This window comes from Podarcis filfolensis, assembly GCF_964270895.1.
Source record: "Podarcis filfolensis genome assembly, chromosome: 3".
NCBI lineage: Eukaryota > Metazoa > Chordata > Lepidosauria > Squamata > Lacertidae > Podarcis > Podarcis filfolensis.
The window spans coordinates 110440482-110457065 of record NC_139606.1 but is presented as its reverse complement, the minus strand read 5'-3'; the positions used below and the strand labels follow the sequence as shown (position 1 = coordinate 110457065).

General features: G+C 43.4%; 1 protein-coding gene across 5 annotated transcripts in view; it reads right to left on the bottom strand.

Moving 5' to 3' along the window:
* EML6 (EMAP like 6) overlaps nt 1–16584 on the bottom strand; it is a 174812-nt gene that overhangs the window by 110869 nt on the left and 47359 nt on the right. For all 5 annotated transcript variants that reach the window (XR_014545789.1, XM_083604732.1, XM_083604734.1 and 2 more), the window contains exons 3-4: nt 6978–7137; nt 1407–1505 (exon numbers count right to left, since the gene is read on the bottom strand). Coding sequence is in view for 3 of the 5 variants with exons in the window: in XM_083604734.1 (XP_083460860.1) it covers nt 1407–1505; nt 6978–7137 (259 nt within the window). In the remaining 2 variants the exon portion in view is untranslated. The remainder of the gene's footprint in view (nt 1–1406; nt 1506–6977; nt 7138–16584) is intronic.

The window sequence follows — 16584 nt, the reverse complement described above, 5'->3', positions numbered from 1 at the left end:
GTTCTCTATAAAGTCCTAACGTTCTGTTACCAATAATATATGTGAATATAGCTGACTTTCCATATGGATGAAAAATGTTTACGGGAAGCACAAACAGCATCATGAAGACCATGTAAGGCATACAAACCTCTTGGCAAGTGTTTGCCTCAATTTCATTTATGTCTCCATCCCTCAGTGTCAAAAACAATCTACACATGTGACGGCAAAACTGACAATGGCTGGAAAATGCCAGTAAATAACACAGTTCGTAACAGCACAGCTGAAGGAACTGAACAAGACTTCAATAAGTCCCACTGGAGAGGAACAGGGAGATACAATACATGTACCCTATGAGGAACTGGGACGCGGGTGGCGCTGTGGGTTAAACCACAGGGCCTAGGACTTGCTGATCAGAAGGTCAGTGGTTCGAATCCCCGCGATGGGGTGAGCTCCCGTTGCTTGGTCCCTGCTCCTGCCAACCTAGCAGTTCGAAAGCACGTCAAAGTGCAAGTAGATAAATAGGTACCGCTCCAGCAGGAAGGTAAACGGTGTTTCCGTGCGCTGCTCTGGTTTGCCAGAAGCAGCTTAGTCATGCTGGCCACATGACCCGGAAGCTGTATGCCGGCTCCCTCGGCCAATAAAGCGAGATGAGAGCCGCAACCCCAGAGTCGGCCACGACTGGACCTTTACCTTTACCTTATGAGGAATGGTTGAAGGAGTTGGGTATGTTTAGCCTGGAAAAGAGGAGACTAGGAGGGGAGATGAAAGCCATCTTCAAGTATCTAAAGGGCTGTCACACGGAAGATGGAGCAAGCTTGTTTTGTCCTGCTCCAGGGGGTAGGACCTAAACCAATGGATTCAAGTTACAAGAAAGGAGATTCCAGCTAAATGTCAAAAAGAACTTTCTGACAGAGCTCTTTGACAGTGGATCTGACTCCCTCGGAACGTAGTGGACTCTCCTTCTTCGGAGGTTTTTAAGCAGAGGCTGGATGGCCATCTGAAAGGGATGCTTTAGCTGTGATTCCTCTAGCCTCTGCCACTGGTAATGGCAACTTGGAAAGATGGAAGAGGGGTGCTTGATTAGGGAAATGGGACAGGGGGAAGATAAACATAGACACTTTCTGCCTGTGTCTCTTCTCCAATCAAATTAGCAGCCCCTGTTGTTGCTTTCAAGTAGAGAAAAAATTGTTGGGAGATCCTATCACGGAAGTCCCACTTATTAATTTCCCTTTCTCTATAATATCACGAAATATCATCTTCCCACAATAATTTAATAAACTAAATTATATTATTGTATTTCTGTGAGCATTAACTTAATTGGGGGGCGGGGAGAAGTTAACAGCTCCATAAATGCAACAAAAAGGGTTACAATAAATATTTCAGAAATATTACAAAAAACTTTTATGCCTAACGCATTAGCTGATTACCCTGTCTGAGTGGCCAGTAGCTGATGCAAGAAGTTTTCCTTTCCTCCATTCCCAAATGCAGACTGTGTTTTTGGCATCTAGTCCCACCGAAGCGAGACGCTAAAAGAAGAAGAAACGAACAATTTTGTTAAATGAACACCCACTCAGGAGTTAGCTATTCACTGCAGTCATAAGAAGCATTTTTATTTGCATTAGCGACTAGCCATAGCAATAAAATAAAATACAATGTACTGAAAGATAGAGGTAAAAAAAACTTAACTATGCAAAATACATTCTGGAGGTTTACATCAATAACCAAATAACAGATCTTATTCTAATTGCCCCAGCTAAATTTTTCTGCAGTTTTTGCTGTCAGCTGCAAATGGTTGAGTGACCTGTTGTGGAAAGTAGTAGAGGGGTAATAACCTCACTCCTCAGTTCTCAAATCTTCCTCAATAAGTTTTAAAATACTTTAACATTGGTATCCTGCATGCTGCCATCACCGGAACTATTCTAATGGTCTTAGAACTGAATTAAAGAGTTGGTTGACACACCCCTGGAGTTAATTTGATTCCTCTATATTCTGTCAGTGGCAGTTGAATGTGTGAACTGATTCCATCAAAAAGTATTGTATTTCCAGCTTCAAAGTGGTTGGCAGATTTTAATGATGATGAAAATTAGCTACTGGAATAATATTTCAAAAAGTAAAGTTGCTGAGCTTTTTCTTAACAAAAACGCCCCCAAAACCCCCAACTTTTTCGATTGACGTATGGCAGCCCGACATATATAATGTAAATATGACTATTGTTTAGCCTTGTTAAATTACAATTGCTCCTGGTTTTGAGAGTATATAACTGCATATTTTATTTCATGCTGGTGTTTATTTTATGAAGACAATTAAAATATTAATTATATAAGGAAAGAATTTTTTTCCTGGTGAAACATAGGAAGTTGCCTTGAACTGAATCAGACCTTTGATTTTTGACCTTTCTAGCTCTGCATTGTCCATAGCAGGGTTTCCCAAACTTGGGTCTCTAGTTGTGTTTGGGCTACAACTCCCATCATGCCTAGCTAGCAGGACTAGTGGTCATGGATGATGGGAACTGTAGTCCAAAAACAGCTGGAGACCCAAGATTGGGAAACCCAGGTCTACAGAAGCCTTTCTCAACCTTTGGTACCCAGATGTTGTTGGAATACAACTCCCATCATCCTTGACCACTGGTCCCTGCTAGCTGGGGATGATGGGGGTTGTAGTCCAGCAACACCTCAGGACGCAAGGTTGAGAAAGGCTGGTCTACAGTGATTGGCAACAGCTCTCTGGAGATGCAAGCAGAGGCCTTTCACAGCCCTACTTGCAGATGCTGAGGACTGAACCTTTACTATCACTCAGCTATAGCCCCTCCCCAAATTAAGGACTTCATTTCCCTGCCCAAATGGACTTTTCTGGGATAAAGGTAAAGGTAAAGGGACCCCTGACCATTAGGTCCAGTCGTGGCCGACTCTGGGGTTGCGGCGCTCATCTCGCTTTATTGGCTGAGGGAGCCGGCGTACAGCTTCCGGGTCATGTGGCCAGCATGACTAAGCCGCTTCTGGCAAACCAGAGCAGCGCACGGAAACACCGTTTACCTTCCCGCCGGAGTGGTACCTATTTATCTACTTGCACTGGTGTGCTTTCAAACTGCTAGGTACTGCTGCACAAAATGTCTATTTGCCAATTCACACACATTGCAGCCATAAGGTGATCAATATGCATGTGTGAAGGATGGCAGAAACACTTGTCTGGTTTAACACGCACCTGAGTTGAAAACCTGCTTACTAATATGTTACTTGTTGGCACAATAATGGTCCCAAGAAAATATTCTAGAAGGACAGGAAACGTTCAAAGCTATTAATTTCAGTGCAAATGGAGAATCTCCTGTTACACTAAAAGATCTTTGCTCTGCAAGACAGTGGCCTTTGAAATTTTGAAACCATTTCCTCAAAGCCTTTCTGAGCCTGAAAACCGTCGGTGCCTTTGAAGCTTTTCAAAGCACTGCCAATCACCAGCAATGCAAAATTAATGGGGCTGGTTTAACTGGCTTGGTTCATTAGAAATACGCTCCGATGAAACTGGCATGGATAACCCACTGATAGGCTCCAACTAATGGGCACATCAACATTGGCGAGGCAATGCGACACAACCATTTGCCGTTACAGAAGAAGATGCTGGAGCCATTCATTCATACAGGTGAAAAGGTCCTGGGGCAAAACGCAGCAGTGAAGACGGACAACACAAAAAAGACTACAATCTCTGAGTGAAAAACAAAGATTGTGGTCTTCCAGAAAACAGATGAAGGGTGGTGCCTGTGAGCAACATGTCACCTTCAGACAAATCCTCGACACCCATCAAGATCCCCTGCCACCCCATTTTTTAAATGGGGATGTGGATTCTTTTGTTTATAATACTATTTATTAAATACGCCCTATGCCCATAGATCTCAGGGTGGTTCACAACATAAAATTACAATGGTCGTATGTCCATGGTTTCCTATTGGTGGTCCCAGAGCGTCTGTGACACCATTCACATCACAAAAGCTGCCATAGAGATATCAAAGTTTTCAAAAGTAGGGGGTCCACGGCCTGGCTTTTGAGAAACAGGGGTTCTGCAGTACCTAGCTAATTGGGAACAACTGCCTTAGGCAGTGCTTCCTGCTTTTGTTGTTGTTTGTGTTTTGTTTGGTTTTTGAGGTGTGGCGGTTGTGAGCTCTGCCAGTTTTTCTTCTATTAAATGAGTATTTTGTGGTGCCCGCGACAAATCCTAAGATGTCCAAATGTGCCCTGGGTCAGATAAGGCTTCAAGTTACAAGAAAGGAGATCCCAACTAAACATCAGAAAGAATTTTGGATTGTGGATTCTCCTTCCTTGGAGGTTTCCAGTCAGAGGTTGGGTGGCCATCTGTCATGGATGCTTTAGCTGATATTCCTGCATTGCAAGGGGTTGGACTAGATGACCTTTGGGATCCCTTCCAATTCTACAATTCTGTGACCCCATATATATTTCCTCCCTACTATCCAGAAATAATATGAAGAAATTGTGACTGATAATGGAAACAGGGGAAATGGAAACAGGGGAAATGTTAATTCTGGAGCCAAGTGAGGATTCCCAGGTAAGATCCTCCCTCTATTGTGTGGGCAGGTAATCCCTCCCCTACCTGGCCTGGTCTCCTTGGCAACACTTCCCCCAGGTGGGATTGGACAACTGACTGAGGTAGGCGGAGACCTCCAGGTATCCCACCTGAGGGAAGGCAAAGCCAAGCCTATGCTGTTGGAGCCGCTCCAGATCTAGGGGCTGCACGCGTCCACGCAAAGGGCGCCCCCCGTTTTAAGCGGGGAGCGGTCATTCTGTCTTTCACTCCTCCTCTTGCACGCTAGAACTGGCCTCTGGCAGGGAGTGCACAAGCCCTCAAGTCTTATGGATTAATTTATTTTCTTAGCTACCCTTGCTGGAGAACGAGAAATTAAAACCTGCCACACAGTTCAGCAAACAGAATTATGCCTCACATCTTTCAATAGCCCTTATTTAAACATGACTGAAATACAGCTAACTGTAGCAGCCCAAAAGGTGCATCTAGCTACCTCTCCAAAGAATTTGGGGAATTGTAGTTTGAAGAGGATGCTGAGGCTCTTAACTCCCTAGTTTCTCTCCTCACAGAACTGTAATTCCCAGGAGAGGGAATGACTGTGAAACAAGTTTTCGTATGCAGTGTAGATATACACTTAGAGGTGGCAATAGCTCTTGTCTCTTAGTATTCCTGCCAAACTTTTCAATGGAAAAGGGAACAACGGCTTGCAATTAATCATAAAGCTTACTGCAGATAACAACTGGGATGATTTAAACCTGCTGGATGCCTCATGCCTCTCTCATTTCCTTCCTCTGGACAGAGAAGTATATTTTCAAGCAAATAAATCAGATTAGCTTCTAATTTCCTTCTTACTGCCCTGCGCCTGGCACAGATGAGAACAGAACAGCAGAACTGAGAAACCAGCTTGGATGGTTTACAGGTAGTATTAAACTCACTCATATAAAACAGAGTATTTGGTTTACGCCAGCAGTGATACAAAATGATAGCTTTTAAAAAGTGACAAAGCTTACCTTTTCCTTTTTTTGAGGGGGTCTCTAGACTAGTGTTTTATTGCAGGTGTATTCTGCAATAGGTTCCCGACACAATCATCCCTTGGCCTGAAAGCAAGATGAGCACCGCAACCCCATAGTCGCCTTTGACTGGACTTAACCGTCCAGGGGTCCTTTACCTCTTTTTTAAAAACCTTTTTTAGTGCATTAGTTGTAGGTTTATTCTGCTTTATTAGCTGCTCTGCAATACTACCACTTATTGCTTTCTGGAGGGACTACAACACAACAAAAGCAGGAGAATAAAAAAAACCCAGAATGCTTGCGGTATGAAAAGTTGTGGGACGTACACCTATTGGAAATGAAACAGTATGACCAACTCCAAAACATTTCCAGGTGCAAACAGTATTGAAAGTGGGGTTGTGTTTGACTGCCCCAGTATTGTCAAAAGTACAAATCATCATGAATGCACAAGGAAAAGGATGTCTGGAGAGGTCTCTAGTGAAGAAGCATACAGTTCCCAATGAGAAAACAAGAAGAGGGCTAAGAAAGCAGGCAAGGGTGGCAGGAAGGGCATTGTATACTGGCTTGTGAAATGCCAACATCAGGTGCCCCTCTATGAAATATTTTAAAAGGCATACATCCCCCTTGCCCACAGAGTGCTAATGGTGACTTGATGAACTGTTCCTACTTATTCAATTTTTAACCAGCCTCTTTGGCCCCAGCAGAGCTTTCAGGGTAGCTCACAATGCACAATGAGATACCTTGGTTCTCAAACGCCTTTGTACTGAAACAACTTGGAACCCAAACACTGCAAACCCAGAAGAAAGTGTTACGGTTTGCGAACATTTTTTGGAAGCCGAACGTGCTCTGTTTTGAGTGTCATGCTTCCAATTTGAGTGCCACACTTCCATTTTGAGTGTTACGATTCCAATTTGAGTGCCTTACTTCCGCTGTGAGTGTTACACTGAGGTCTGTCTGTTTTTGCTATTTATTTTGCGTTTTTGTTTCTGCGGCTCTTTTTTGTTTTGCTTTTGTGACTGTGGGGAACCCAGTTCAGCTACTGATTGATTCATTGTGTGACTGCAGTACATTATTGCTTTCAATTTATGGATCAATGGTCTCTTTGGCAGTAAAATTCATGTTAAATTGCTGTCTTGGGGGTTGTTTTTAAAAGTCTGGAACGGATTAATCCATTTTGCATTACTTTCTATGGGAAAGCGTGCCTTGGTCTTGGAACGCTTTGGTTTTGGAACGGACGCCCGGAACAGATGAAGTTTGAGAACCAAGGTACCCCTGTATATACACCTCAACCACTAAAACCTCAGTTACAAAACAATCCAATGAAAACCATGAAAACACAGCAGGGTGGTATATTAAGGTGGCAACAAAGAGAAATGAGAGATGCTGCTAAGCCATCTCCGCCTAGTACTCCAAAGGCCTTCTGAAATGACTAGGTCTTAACCAAATACTGTAGACACATACCTGGCCGTCTGAATCAAAAGCCAAGCAGGCAACTCCGTGGGTATGAGCATCCTTCAGGATGGAAACGGTCTGTATGTTGTAGGAGTCCCAGATGCAAATGTAAGGGTCCTTTCCAACTTGCCCTGTAGCAACCAGGGTTTTTTCCGGGTGCAGAGCTAGACTGGGGGAAGATAGTTCAAAAATAAGGGTTCAGTACCACGTTATCAGAGAATGCACTCATTGTTATTTTTGATTACACATTTTCAGTAACGCTCTCAACGATTGTTTTATCAGTGCCCCCCTACCCCATCCATATTCATTCTTTTTGTGAACACAGAAGTGGGACCTGCAACAAAATGTTGCAGTGCATCCCAGGTCTCAAACAGTAGTGCTCTTGTTCAAGGTTCCAGGCAGTTGATTCCTGCCCTGCTCCACCTCCAGTTTTTCTTTTGCAATTGGCACTGCAAGGGGTGTCATGCTTTAACCTTCATAAGGTCCCACTGTGTGATCCAAGGGGCCTCTGAGGCTCTCTCTACACTGCAATGCTAGAAGGAGACCAGCAGAGGAGAAGTCAAAGCAGATGCAATTTCAGGAGTAAAAAGACCCTCTCTGGTCCAGGAAACTAGGTTTGGCAACAGACGCTTGATGCTGCTTTTCTCTTCCAGATCTAACTACTTCTCCCTTTAGACATATAAGGGCCCTCAAGCCCACACAAAGATAGAGGGAGTTCTTGCCCCACAACTCATAATAGCTACCCTGAAGGGCGATCTTGCTTTGTAAGAGGAAATAACTACACCCTCCCCTATAACTAAAGGGACGTGGGTGGCGCCGTGGGTAGGACTTGCTAATCAGAAGGTTGGTGGTTCGAATCCCCGCGACGGGGTGAGCTCCCGTTGTTCAGTCCCTGCTCCTGCCAACGTAGCAGTTCAAAAGCACGTCAAAGTGCAAGTAGATAAATAGGTACCGCTCTGGCGGAACGGTAAACAGCGTTTCCGTACGCTGCTCTGGTTCACCAGAAGCGGCTTAGTCATGCTGGCCACATGACCCGGAAGGTGTACGCCAGCTCCCTCGGTCAATAAAGCGAGATGAGCGCCCCAACCCCAGAGTCGCCTGCGACTGGACCTAATGGTCAGGGGTCCCTTTACCTTTACCTTACCCCTATAACTACACCCTGCCCTTACCAATCACATAGCAAGGCAAACTCAACATGGAATTCCAACAGGAGAGAATAACAGTTCTTCTACCATTCTTATTCTTATCCAGCGCTTTTCCCCCCTGGGGGTACACAGGGGTACGCATACCCCTAAACATTTTGTGAATCTGAGTTTGGCCTCATTGAGGGGCAGTATTTCAATGAGTAGGAAAATGAGAATACCCCTAAACATTTTTTTAAATAGAATAAAGCACTGTTTTTATCCAAAGTGACTTACAAACAAACACCCACACCCCCCACACAGATACAATAAAACTGAGGGTGGGGATGGGATTCATTGAGAACATCCCACCCACTTCTAAAAGGCCACAGAAATTTGAAGGCCGAAAGTTCTACATTAACTGCCCGGACTTTTATTTATTTAAAGTATTTTTACGCCACTCTTCACCAAAAATGGTCCCAGAGTAGCTTATATAAGATGAGTTACAAGTAAGGCAGTTCCTGTCCTCATGTTTACAATCTAAAAGATACAGCACAAGAAGAAAAATGGGAGGGGAGGGAAGAGGAAAACCAGCAAACACAGGCACTATTTCTTAAAGTTACAAAGTTCTTATAACGACCAGCTTGAATGGAAATAGTTCAGTGAAAGTAGGAAGCAAATGGCAGATGGGCTTTCAACTGAGAGAGTGGGGTGACCCCATTTCTCCCTCTGTTGCAGCCGTATAGATTAAGATTTGTGAAAAGTATTTTTTTTTAATCGTATCCACTGAAATAACAGTAACTCCTCAAACTGAACAAACTGAAAGTCCACAAAATAACAAGTTTGCAAAAACAGATAATTAAAAATGTTGCCCTGATGCACCAAATACTTGAGAAATCACTCGCAAGGCAACAATTTGGCTAACATGCTTTCACTTTTACTAATGTAATGAAGCACAGTGACTGGGACCATGACTTTTTACCTTCTAAAAAGCATCGCTTTTTTTTGTATCCAACGCAGTATCTGGCATGCTCGTTCTTAATTTGGAATAATTAAAGATGCCAGTCACGCCTTTCAGAAGAGCCTGATTGAATACTATATAGAAGCCATTAGTGAATCCATCTGGCTGAGAGTCTTTGCCAGATGGCAAAACTTGCACCACCTCCGCAATTTCTGTCCCAGTACTCTGTGCATTGCCCAGAATCTCCTATTTTGCTAAAACTCTGCTTCACTGAGAATACACAGTTTTGTTTCTGCTGCTATTTCTGTCGTTCTAACGTATTTTCAAGCTTTACAGCAAAGTCTGGGGCGGGGGAGGGAAGACCCAGAACCACCTTTAAATTCAAATAAAATTTGATAAGCTACAAACTTATATCCTATCTTCTCCAAGAGCCAATTCAGTTCAGATGATGCTATAAACTTTCCCTGTTTATGCTCTGTTTAGTTCCTTGTTTTCGTAGGGCCGTTCCAAACAACCTGCTTATTGAGCATTCATCCTTTTGTTTCCGCAACATTTGCACGGAGGTCGAGAATTCATTTCTGTTTGCAGTGAGGTTGTAAAAAAATTGCATTGAGCAATGGTCAACTCAGTTCCCAATGTATTTCCCTATCATTTCCCTTACCACAATAAAAGTCTGAGGGTTTTTTGTGACAATGGCAGCACCGCCAAAGAGGCAGAAACGCATCTTGCTCTTGCATTTGAGAGCTGGAGTCTTGCTACACAACTGAGTCCTTGCTTACTTTTTCACATCTCTAGTTGGCGTTTGGAAGTTTGCTTGCGATGTTTATGCATTTTTGAACTTGTCCAAACTACGTCCAGAACAACACATTGTTAGAATATGTATTTAGAAAGCCAGTGTAGTGTAACAGTTAGCTGCTGAGTAAGGACTGGAGTTCAGCCATGAAGCTCTTTCAATGAGCCTGAAACAGTCGCACAGTTGTGAGGAAAAAAAAAGGGGGGGTAAGGGTTTTTTGTAAACCACTCCAAATAATTTGGGAGGGTGGGTAGAATTTTAAAAATAATAATAAACATTTTTAATTCAGTTATTTAATATGCCACTTAATATTTGGTATTTCTTACTGGTGTACATAAGGACTTTAAAAACACACACAGAGAGAATAAGAGCAATTAAAATTCACCCTAGAAATGGATAGATTTTCATCTTGAACTCATTGAATTATATTCATAGAATATGAAAACACAGAATTTTTAACTTTTAATTGTACATGACTTTTGAGCTGTTCGTACCATAAATAGAATTATGTTAAAATGTTTCCGTTATTTTCTGGGCTTATTAAATATGCTCCCTTGCCTGTCGCTCGCCAACTCTTGCTTGCTATTCCTAGGGTTGCCATATCTTGAAGAGCAAAAAGGACGACAGCTTGAGCTGCTACCAGCCCGAGCGGGGGAAAGAGGCATGCAGGTGCGGGCCTGCCACTGCCATGCCTATGTGCCTCTTTTCCCAACTCGGGCTGGCAGCATCCGCAGCGTGCAGAGCAGCCCCAGCCCAACCCCCAAACATTTCCTTTAAATTGTAAAAAAACCCACCCGAATGGGCATGTTTGCCATCAAAAAGAGGACATGTCCTAGTTTTCCTGGACATATGGTAACCCTAGCTATTCCTCTCTATTTGCAAAGCGTTTGAAGTGTGGACAAGCCAAGCCCTGTTCACATAACAACAAATGGAGCTTTGCCAAATGAAGGGAACCTTGCAATCTACGCCATCCGATGGCCATGTGAGAGAGGCTCCTAGGCATCACTTTGCCACGCAGCAAAAAGCTACGCAGGCCTCCTGTTCTTCTGCCGTTCTGCCACATCTTCCTGCTTCCATCTCTCGTTTAGCTCCCTCATTTATTGAGCGAGGAAGCCAGCAACTGCAAACCAGTTCCTGATAGATGGTTCCAACAAATGTTTAATCAGATGCTAGGGTGAGTATTTGTATACCCCTAAGACACTTTGGAGAATCCTGGGATTAAAAAAAAGCAAGCCAAAAGCACCATCCAGGAATGGCTGCTTACATATTTATAAGTGTTACAGCAACATATATATATATATATATATATATATATATATATATATATATATGTATGTATGTATAGTAATGTTGTAAATGCATGCTTTTTTTTCTATGCAAAAGACCTTCCCTGTTTCTAGGCTTCAGTGAAAAGCACTCTTTATCTTCATAGGAACCCAAAAAAAAATATTTGTAAAGCTCTGTCGAAACTGAAAGGCTACATGTTAGGTTCTCTACAATATTTTATACAGCAGACTTGCTTAATGCGGGAGAATAAAGTATTCACATGCAAAAGGCACCACTTAGGAAGAGAACTGCTGGGATGCCATTTACTTTCCCCTTGCTTTATGTTTGCAACAAAGAGCTCCAAGTGGAAGCATACAGTTACCCTTAACGCAAACTATATTTCATTCAATAACTACACAGAAGAGTAATGACTTCCTCCTAGGAGAGCATAGATCTCTTAAACGTGCATTTTCAATTGCAGAAATGACAACGGAGACCTACCATGCATGATTTCTTATTTAACATGTCGTTTTTTAGATTTATTACGATCCACTTAAATGGGTCCTCAAATACCCAACAGGGAACGTCCATTAAAGGGACTATTCAATCAAATTGTCAAAATTATGATCACTGTGTTCAACTTTGAGCTGTCAGCTAATGGAATGACTGCTATTCAAGGAAGATATGCTGGATCAATTTTCTTCTTCTTAAGATTCTTACCAACCACAGGTTGGTTCCATAACATTTTTGGAGTTACACACAAATCATTGCTTACCGACTGACACTCTGATCCCACCTAACAAAAGCAAACAGTGATGATTCTGATGTGACAGTGAGACCTTTGCAGCATCCATGTGCTCTTGGCCCGCCCAAAATCCATCAGAAAAGTAGTCCTGGGTATTTTCCGAATTATGCATTGCCCCCCTTTCTTTCCCCCCACTTTCTATCCCCACAAAACCTCACAATGCCTATGACAGCAGCATCTCACACCGAATGTAACTGACCCATAGAAAGGACTCTATGAATTGAAAACATGGATGTTTTCTGTACCTTAATCATCTACGAAAATCTTTCAATGAAAATATTTATATCTCTTGGATCTACCAATGCACAGTCTGCTAAAAGACCTACATGACAGATATTTCTACTGCATTCTAACTCCGCACCATAAAAATGTAGTGTTTTCTTTGACCCACACGAGGTAATTTGGAGGCTATGATGGGGGTAATTGGCCTCCTTAACCCCCCCAGGATTGTGGGGGGGACGGCCCTTGCCTGCTGTGCCCTATACCACCCCCGAATTTGTGGGGGTGGGGGCACTAGGCACAAAGCCCTCCTGTGGGATTCCGGCACTCCTGGACGCCGTCCCTGATTCGCGCCGCTAGTTGCAAGCATCTTCAAAAGAAACAATTTGGACGAGATAAATTGCACATGCTTCAAGGAAAAAGGGGAGTAAAGACTGCTGACAGAAGAGATCTCTGATAACAAGACAAGAATAAAATATGAGAAGATACATCAAGATACGGTACTACAAATGACTGAGGGGGGAGGGGGGGAAAACCTGCCTTCCTTTTTCTTATGTGATTTAACAAGAATCCCCTCCCCTAATGAGTCAGAAACTAAGGACTTAAGCTGTGGATTTAAGGCTGTGTGGAGATAAACTTTCGAACCAAAGCAATGTTTCAAGATGAAGCTGGAAAGCTAAGAGTTTTGGAATGACGCAGTTAAAAATGCCGTCGCCATTTTGGGAGGCATTGTTGGAGCTCTTGGGTCTGGGAGGAGAAAGAGAGAAATAGAGTTGTTTACATATCGTAGATCAACTTCTCGGTGGGACTTAAGAGCGACAAATGCCAAATTTATGATGGAAAGAGCGATGCTATCTACGAAGGAGATATATGGAAACCATCTGGACTTAGTGGAGGAACGGGAAATCCACACAGGATTATTATTTTGCTTATCGGCTTAAGGAGACTAACAGAAGAGATCGTAAAGGAAAAATAGAAATTATATGAACAAGATATGATGTGGAAACACCAAGATAAGACTGGATAGAATTATGAATTTTGTCTGGATTGATTGGGACTGATTTGGACATTAACGCAGTAATAAGAAGATGATCTGAATCCCCCTTTGGATCTTGAAGTATGGGTTCCCCCAACAAAATTTAAAAATTTGGCTTTGTAATTTGGAATTTATGTGATGTGATTTAATTTGATGTGATTGGCCAGTTAATAAAAATTATTTTTTAAAAAATGTAGTGTTTTCTTTGATTACTATATGTAACTTTGTGTTGTAGGAAATGTTACGTGTGTCGTTCTCACATGCCTTATGCTGCCATATACTGGACATGCCAGCAACCACCGCAGAGAATATACAGTGGTACCTCAGGTTAAGTACTTAATTCGTTCTGGAGGTCCGTTCTTAACCTGAAACTGTTCTTAACCTGAAGCACCACTTTAGCTAATGGGGCCTCCTACTGCTGCCGCACCGCCGGAGTGCGATTTCTGTTCTCATCCTGAAGCAAAGTTCTTAACCCAAGGTACTATTTCTGGGTTAGCGGAGTCTGTAACCTGAAGCGTATGTAACCTGAGGTACCACAGTATTTGCATGATTCCTGCGTCTCGGAAAAGCACTCCAGCTGCCAAGGATCCACAGCTAGAGGCTGCAATTGGTGGAAGACAACTGCCCCCGCCCACTGCACGCAAACAAGGCAAGACCGCTGTCCGGATCTCCCTTTCTTGATAGACACTAAATGGATTTTCACCTGCCACCTACCTTTCCCCAGAATGAGCTTGCATGCCTTGTTATATACCTGCTTTCTTCTTTTGCTTGCTAAAACCTCTGCATGCGTGCACCGGATTTCCACGGGAATGATATATGCTGCTTCACTGCCTTGATTTGGAATCAAACATTCCCTGATAAAAAAAGATTACTCTGTCCTTGTCAGTTTAATATACATGCCCTCTATTTGAGGACTTTGTATTAAAAGGATTTTAGGAACTGAGAGATAGAACGGGGAGCCAGAACCGCTGCTGATTTATTGGTGAGGAGCTGGTGCTTGGAACTGCAGCTTCAAGACCTTGCGCTTCTGCTTCCTTTTCCCTCCTCCCCATTCATTTCCCCTTAATGTCCTTTTAGACTGTAAGCCTGGGGGAAGGGACAGTCTTAATACTGATTTTTTTGGTAAGCTGCTCTGAGAGCCTTTTGGGCTAAAGGGGAGGGGAGGTATAAATGCTGTAAACGGCTGCTATCTTCTAAATGCTCTACAATGCAATTGCACCTCAGGAATTCGGCTCTTCATACACAAACATGCATATGTCCACCTTTTCTAATCTGCTTTTCTGGCCAAGTACTGCACTGGGATGGCTGGAAAGACCAGGCTGGTGGCATTTGTGGGTGGCAGTAGTCGGACCTCAAGCTGCTGAATGGGTAAAGACATACCCATGCCCACCACAGAATTAAACATATAGGGTGGTATTCAACCAAGAGCAAACCCATTGAAATTAAGGAACATTTGGGATAGTATCCAAGTCCAACTCAGGCCAGGCCACTGAAATTAGTGGACCTAAGCTAGGGATGTTTATTGATTTCAGCAGGACTAATCTGAGTGTGACCTACTGCCCTGAATATTTTTCTCAGTGCCATCGCCAAATGCCTGCTCTTTCTACGTAGCACAGTTTGCATTGCTCTCTCCTTCGCTTATGAGAAGAGCACGCATACAATTGTCCATTAAAACAGGGGTGGGGAACCAACAGAGGCTAGTCCATGGGAGTGGTAAAAGGTAAAGGTGGTAAAAGGTAAAGGACTCCTGGACAGTTAAGTCCAGTTAAAGGCAAATATGGGGTGTGACTCTCATCTCGCTTCCAGGCTGAAGGAGCCGGTGTTTGTCCGCAGACAGCTTTCTGGGTCATGTGGCCAGCATGACTAAACCGCTACTGGTGCAGTGGGACACCGTGACAGAAGCCAGAGCGCACAGAAATGCCGTTTGCCTTCCCACTGCTGCAGTACCTATTTATCTACTTGCACTGGCGTGCTTTGAAACTGCTAGGTTGGCAGAACCTGGGACAGAGCAATGGGAGCCCACCCTATCGCTCAGATTCGAACTGCTGAGCTTCCGATTGCCAAGCCCAAGAGGCTCAGTGGTTTAGACCACAGCGCCACCCGTGTCCCTGTTATGGTGAGTGGGGCAGCCAGCCCCCACCTGCCTGCCTTCTTACTTACAAACAGCCCAAGGGATGTCACTGCCTGCCAGGTTCCTCTTCCTTAGTTCCAGTATTGCCCTTGCAGAACTCAAAAGAGAAGAGGATGGGATCTGCCTAGCTTTGCTCAATGTCTCCATTTAGTGCTGGTCTCACTGCCTTTCCACCCAATGGGCACCAGAGCCACCAATGTGGGGAGCCCATATTTCCTGGAGTGGGCAATGAGAATTGTTTCTTATAAATATTTTCAGAAACTGAAAAATTAAATTATAACAATAGTAATACTTGGGGTTTCCCCAGCAGTGATGTATGGAAGCGAGAGCTGGACCATAAAGAAGGCTGATCGCCAAAGAATTGATGCTTTTGAATTATGGTGCTGGAGGAGACTCTTGAAAGTCCCATGGACTGCAAGAAAATCAACCCTCTCCATTCTTAAGGAAATCAGCCCTGAGTGCTCACTGAAAGGACAGATCCTGAAGCTGAGGCTCCAGTACTTTGGCCACCTCATGAGAAGAGAAGACTCCCTGGAAAAGACCCTGATGTTGGGAAAGATGGAGGGCACAAGGAGAAGGGGATGACAGGACGAGATGGTTGGATAGTGTTCTCGAAGCTACCAGCATGAGTTTGACCAAACTGCAGGAGGCAGTGGAAGACAGGAGTGTCTGGAGTGTGCTGGTTCATAGGGTCACAAAGAATCGGACACAACTAAATGACTAAACAACAACAACAACAATAATACTTGGGGCAGGGGGGAGGGGACAATGGTTCTGGTCTTGCCCAGATTGCATCAATCTGCCGCACAGTGATGAAATTACTGTGTTGCATAATTATTATTTTTGCTGTACATATAAATCCCATTTTAGAAGTGCCAAATTCAATATGGAAGACTGGGCTGCATGTTCATTATAAAAGCCAGTGTAGATCTTTATTCTAATTTCCCCAGCTTATTTGACCTGACGCCATTAGTTAGTGCTTGACGTATCAAAGGTGCCGTTGTAATTAATTTATGATTTTTTAAATTTTTCTTTAAGGTGCATGCATAATAAAGTTTACCCCACAGCTATCTACATTAGATTGCCCCTCCTCACCACATATAATCTGTCCCTTCCCTTTGTGTTTAAAAAGCTGCATTGGCAACTTGTTGAAAAGATACTATAAAAATAGAGTAAACAACTTCACAGGTTGTGAGTTTGCAGACAGAAAGTATTTTCAGTTTCACCTTGTTTTATAGGAGCACAATAAAGACCCATAGCATTTCTTTCCCCATTACTGAGCCC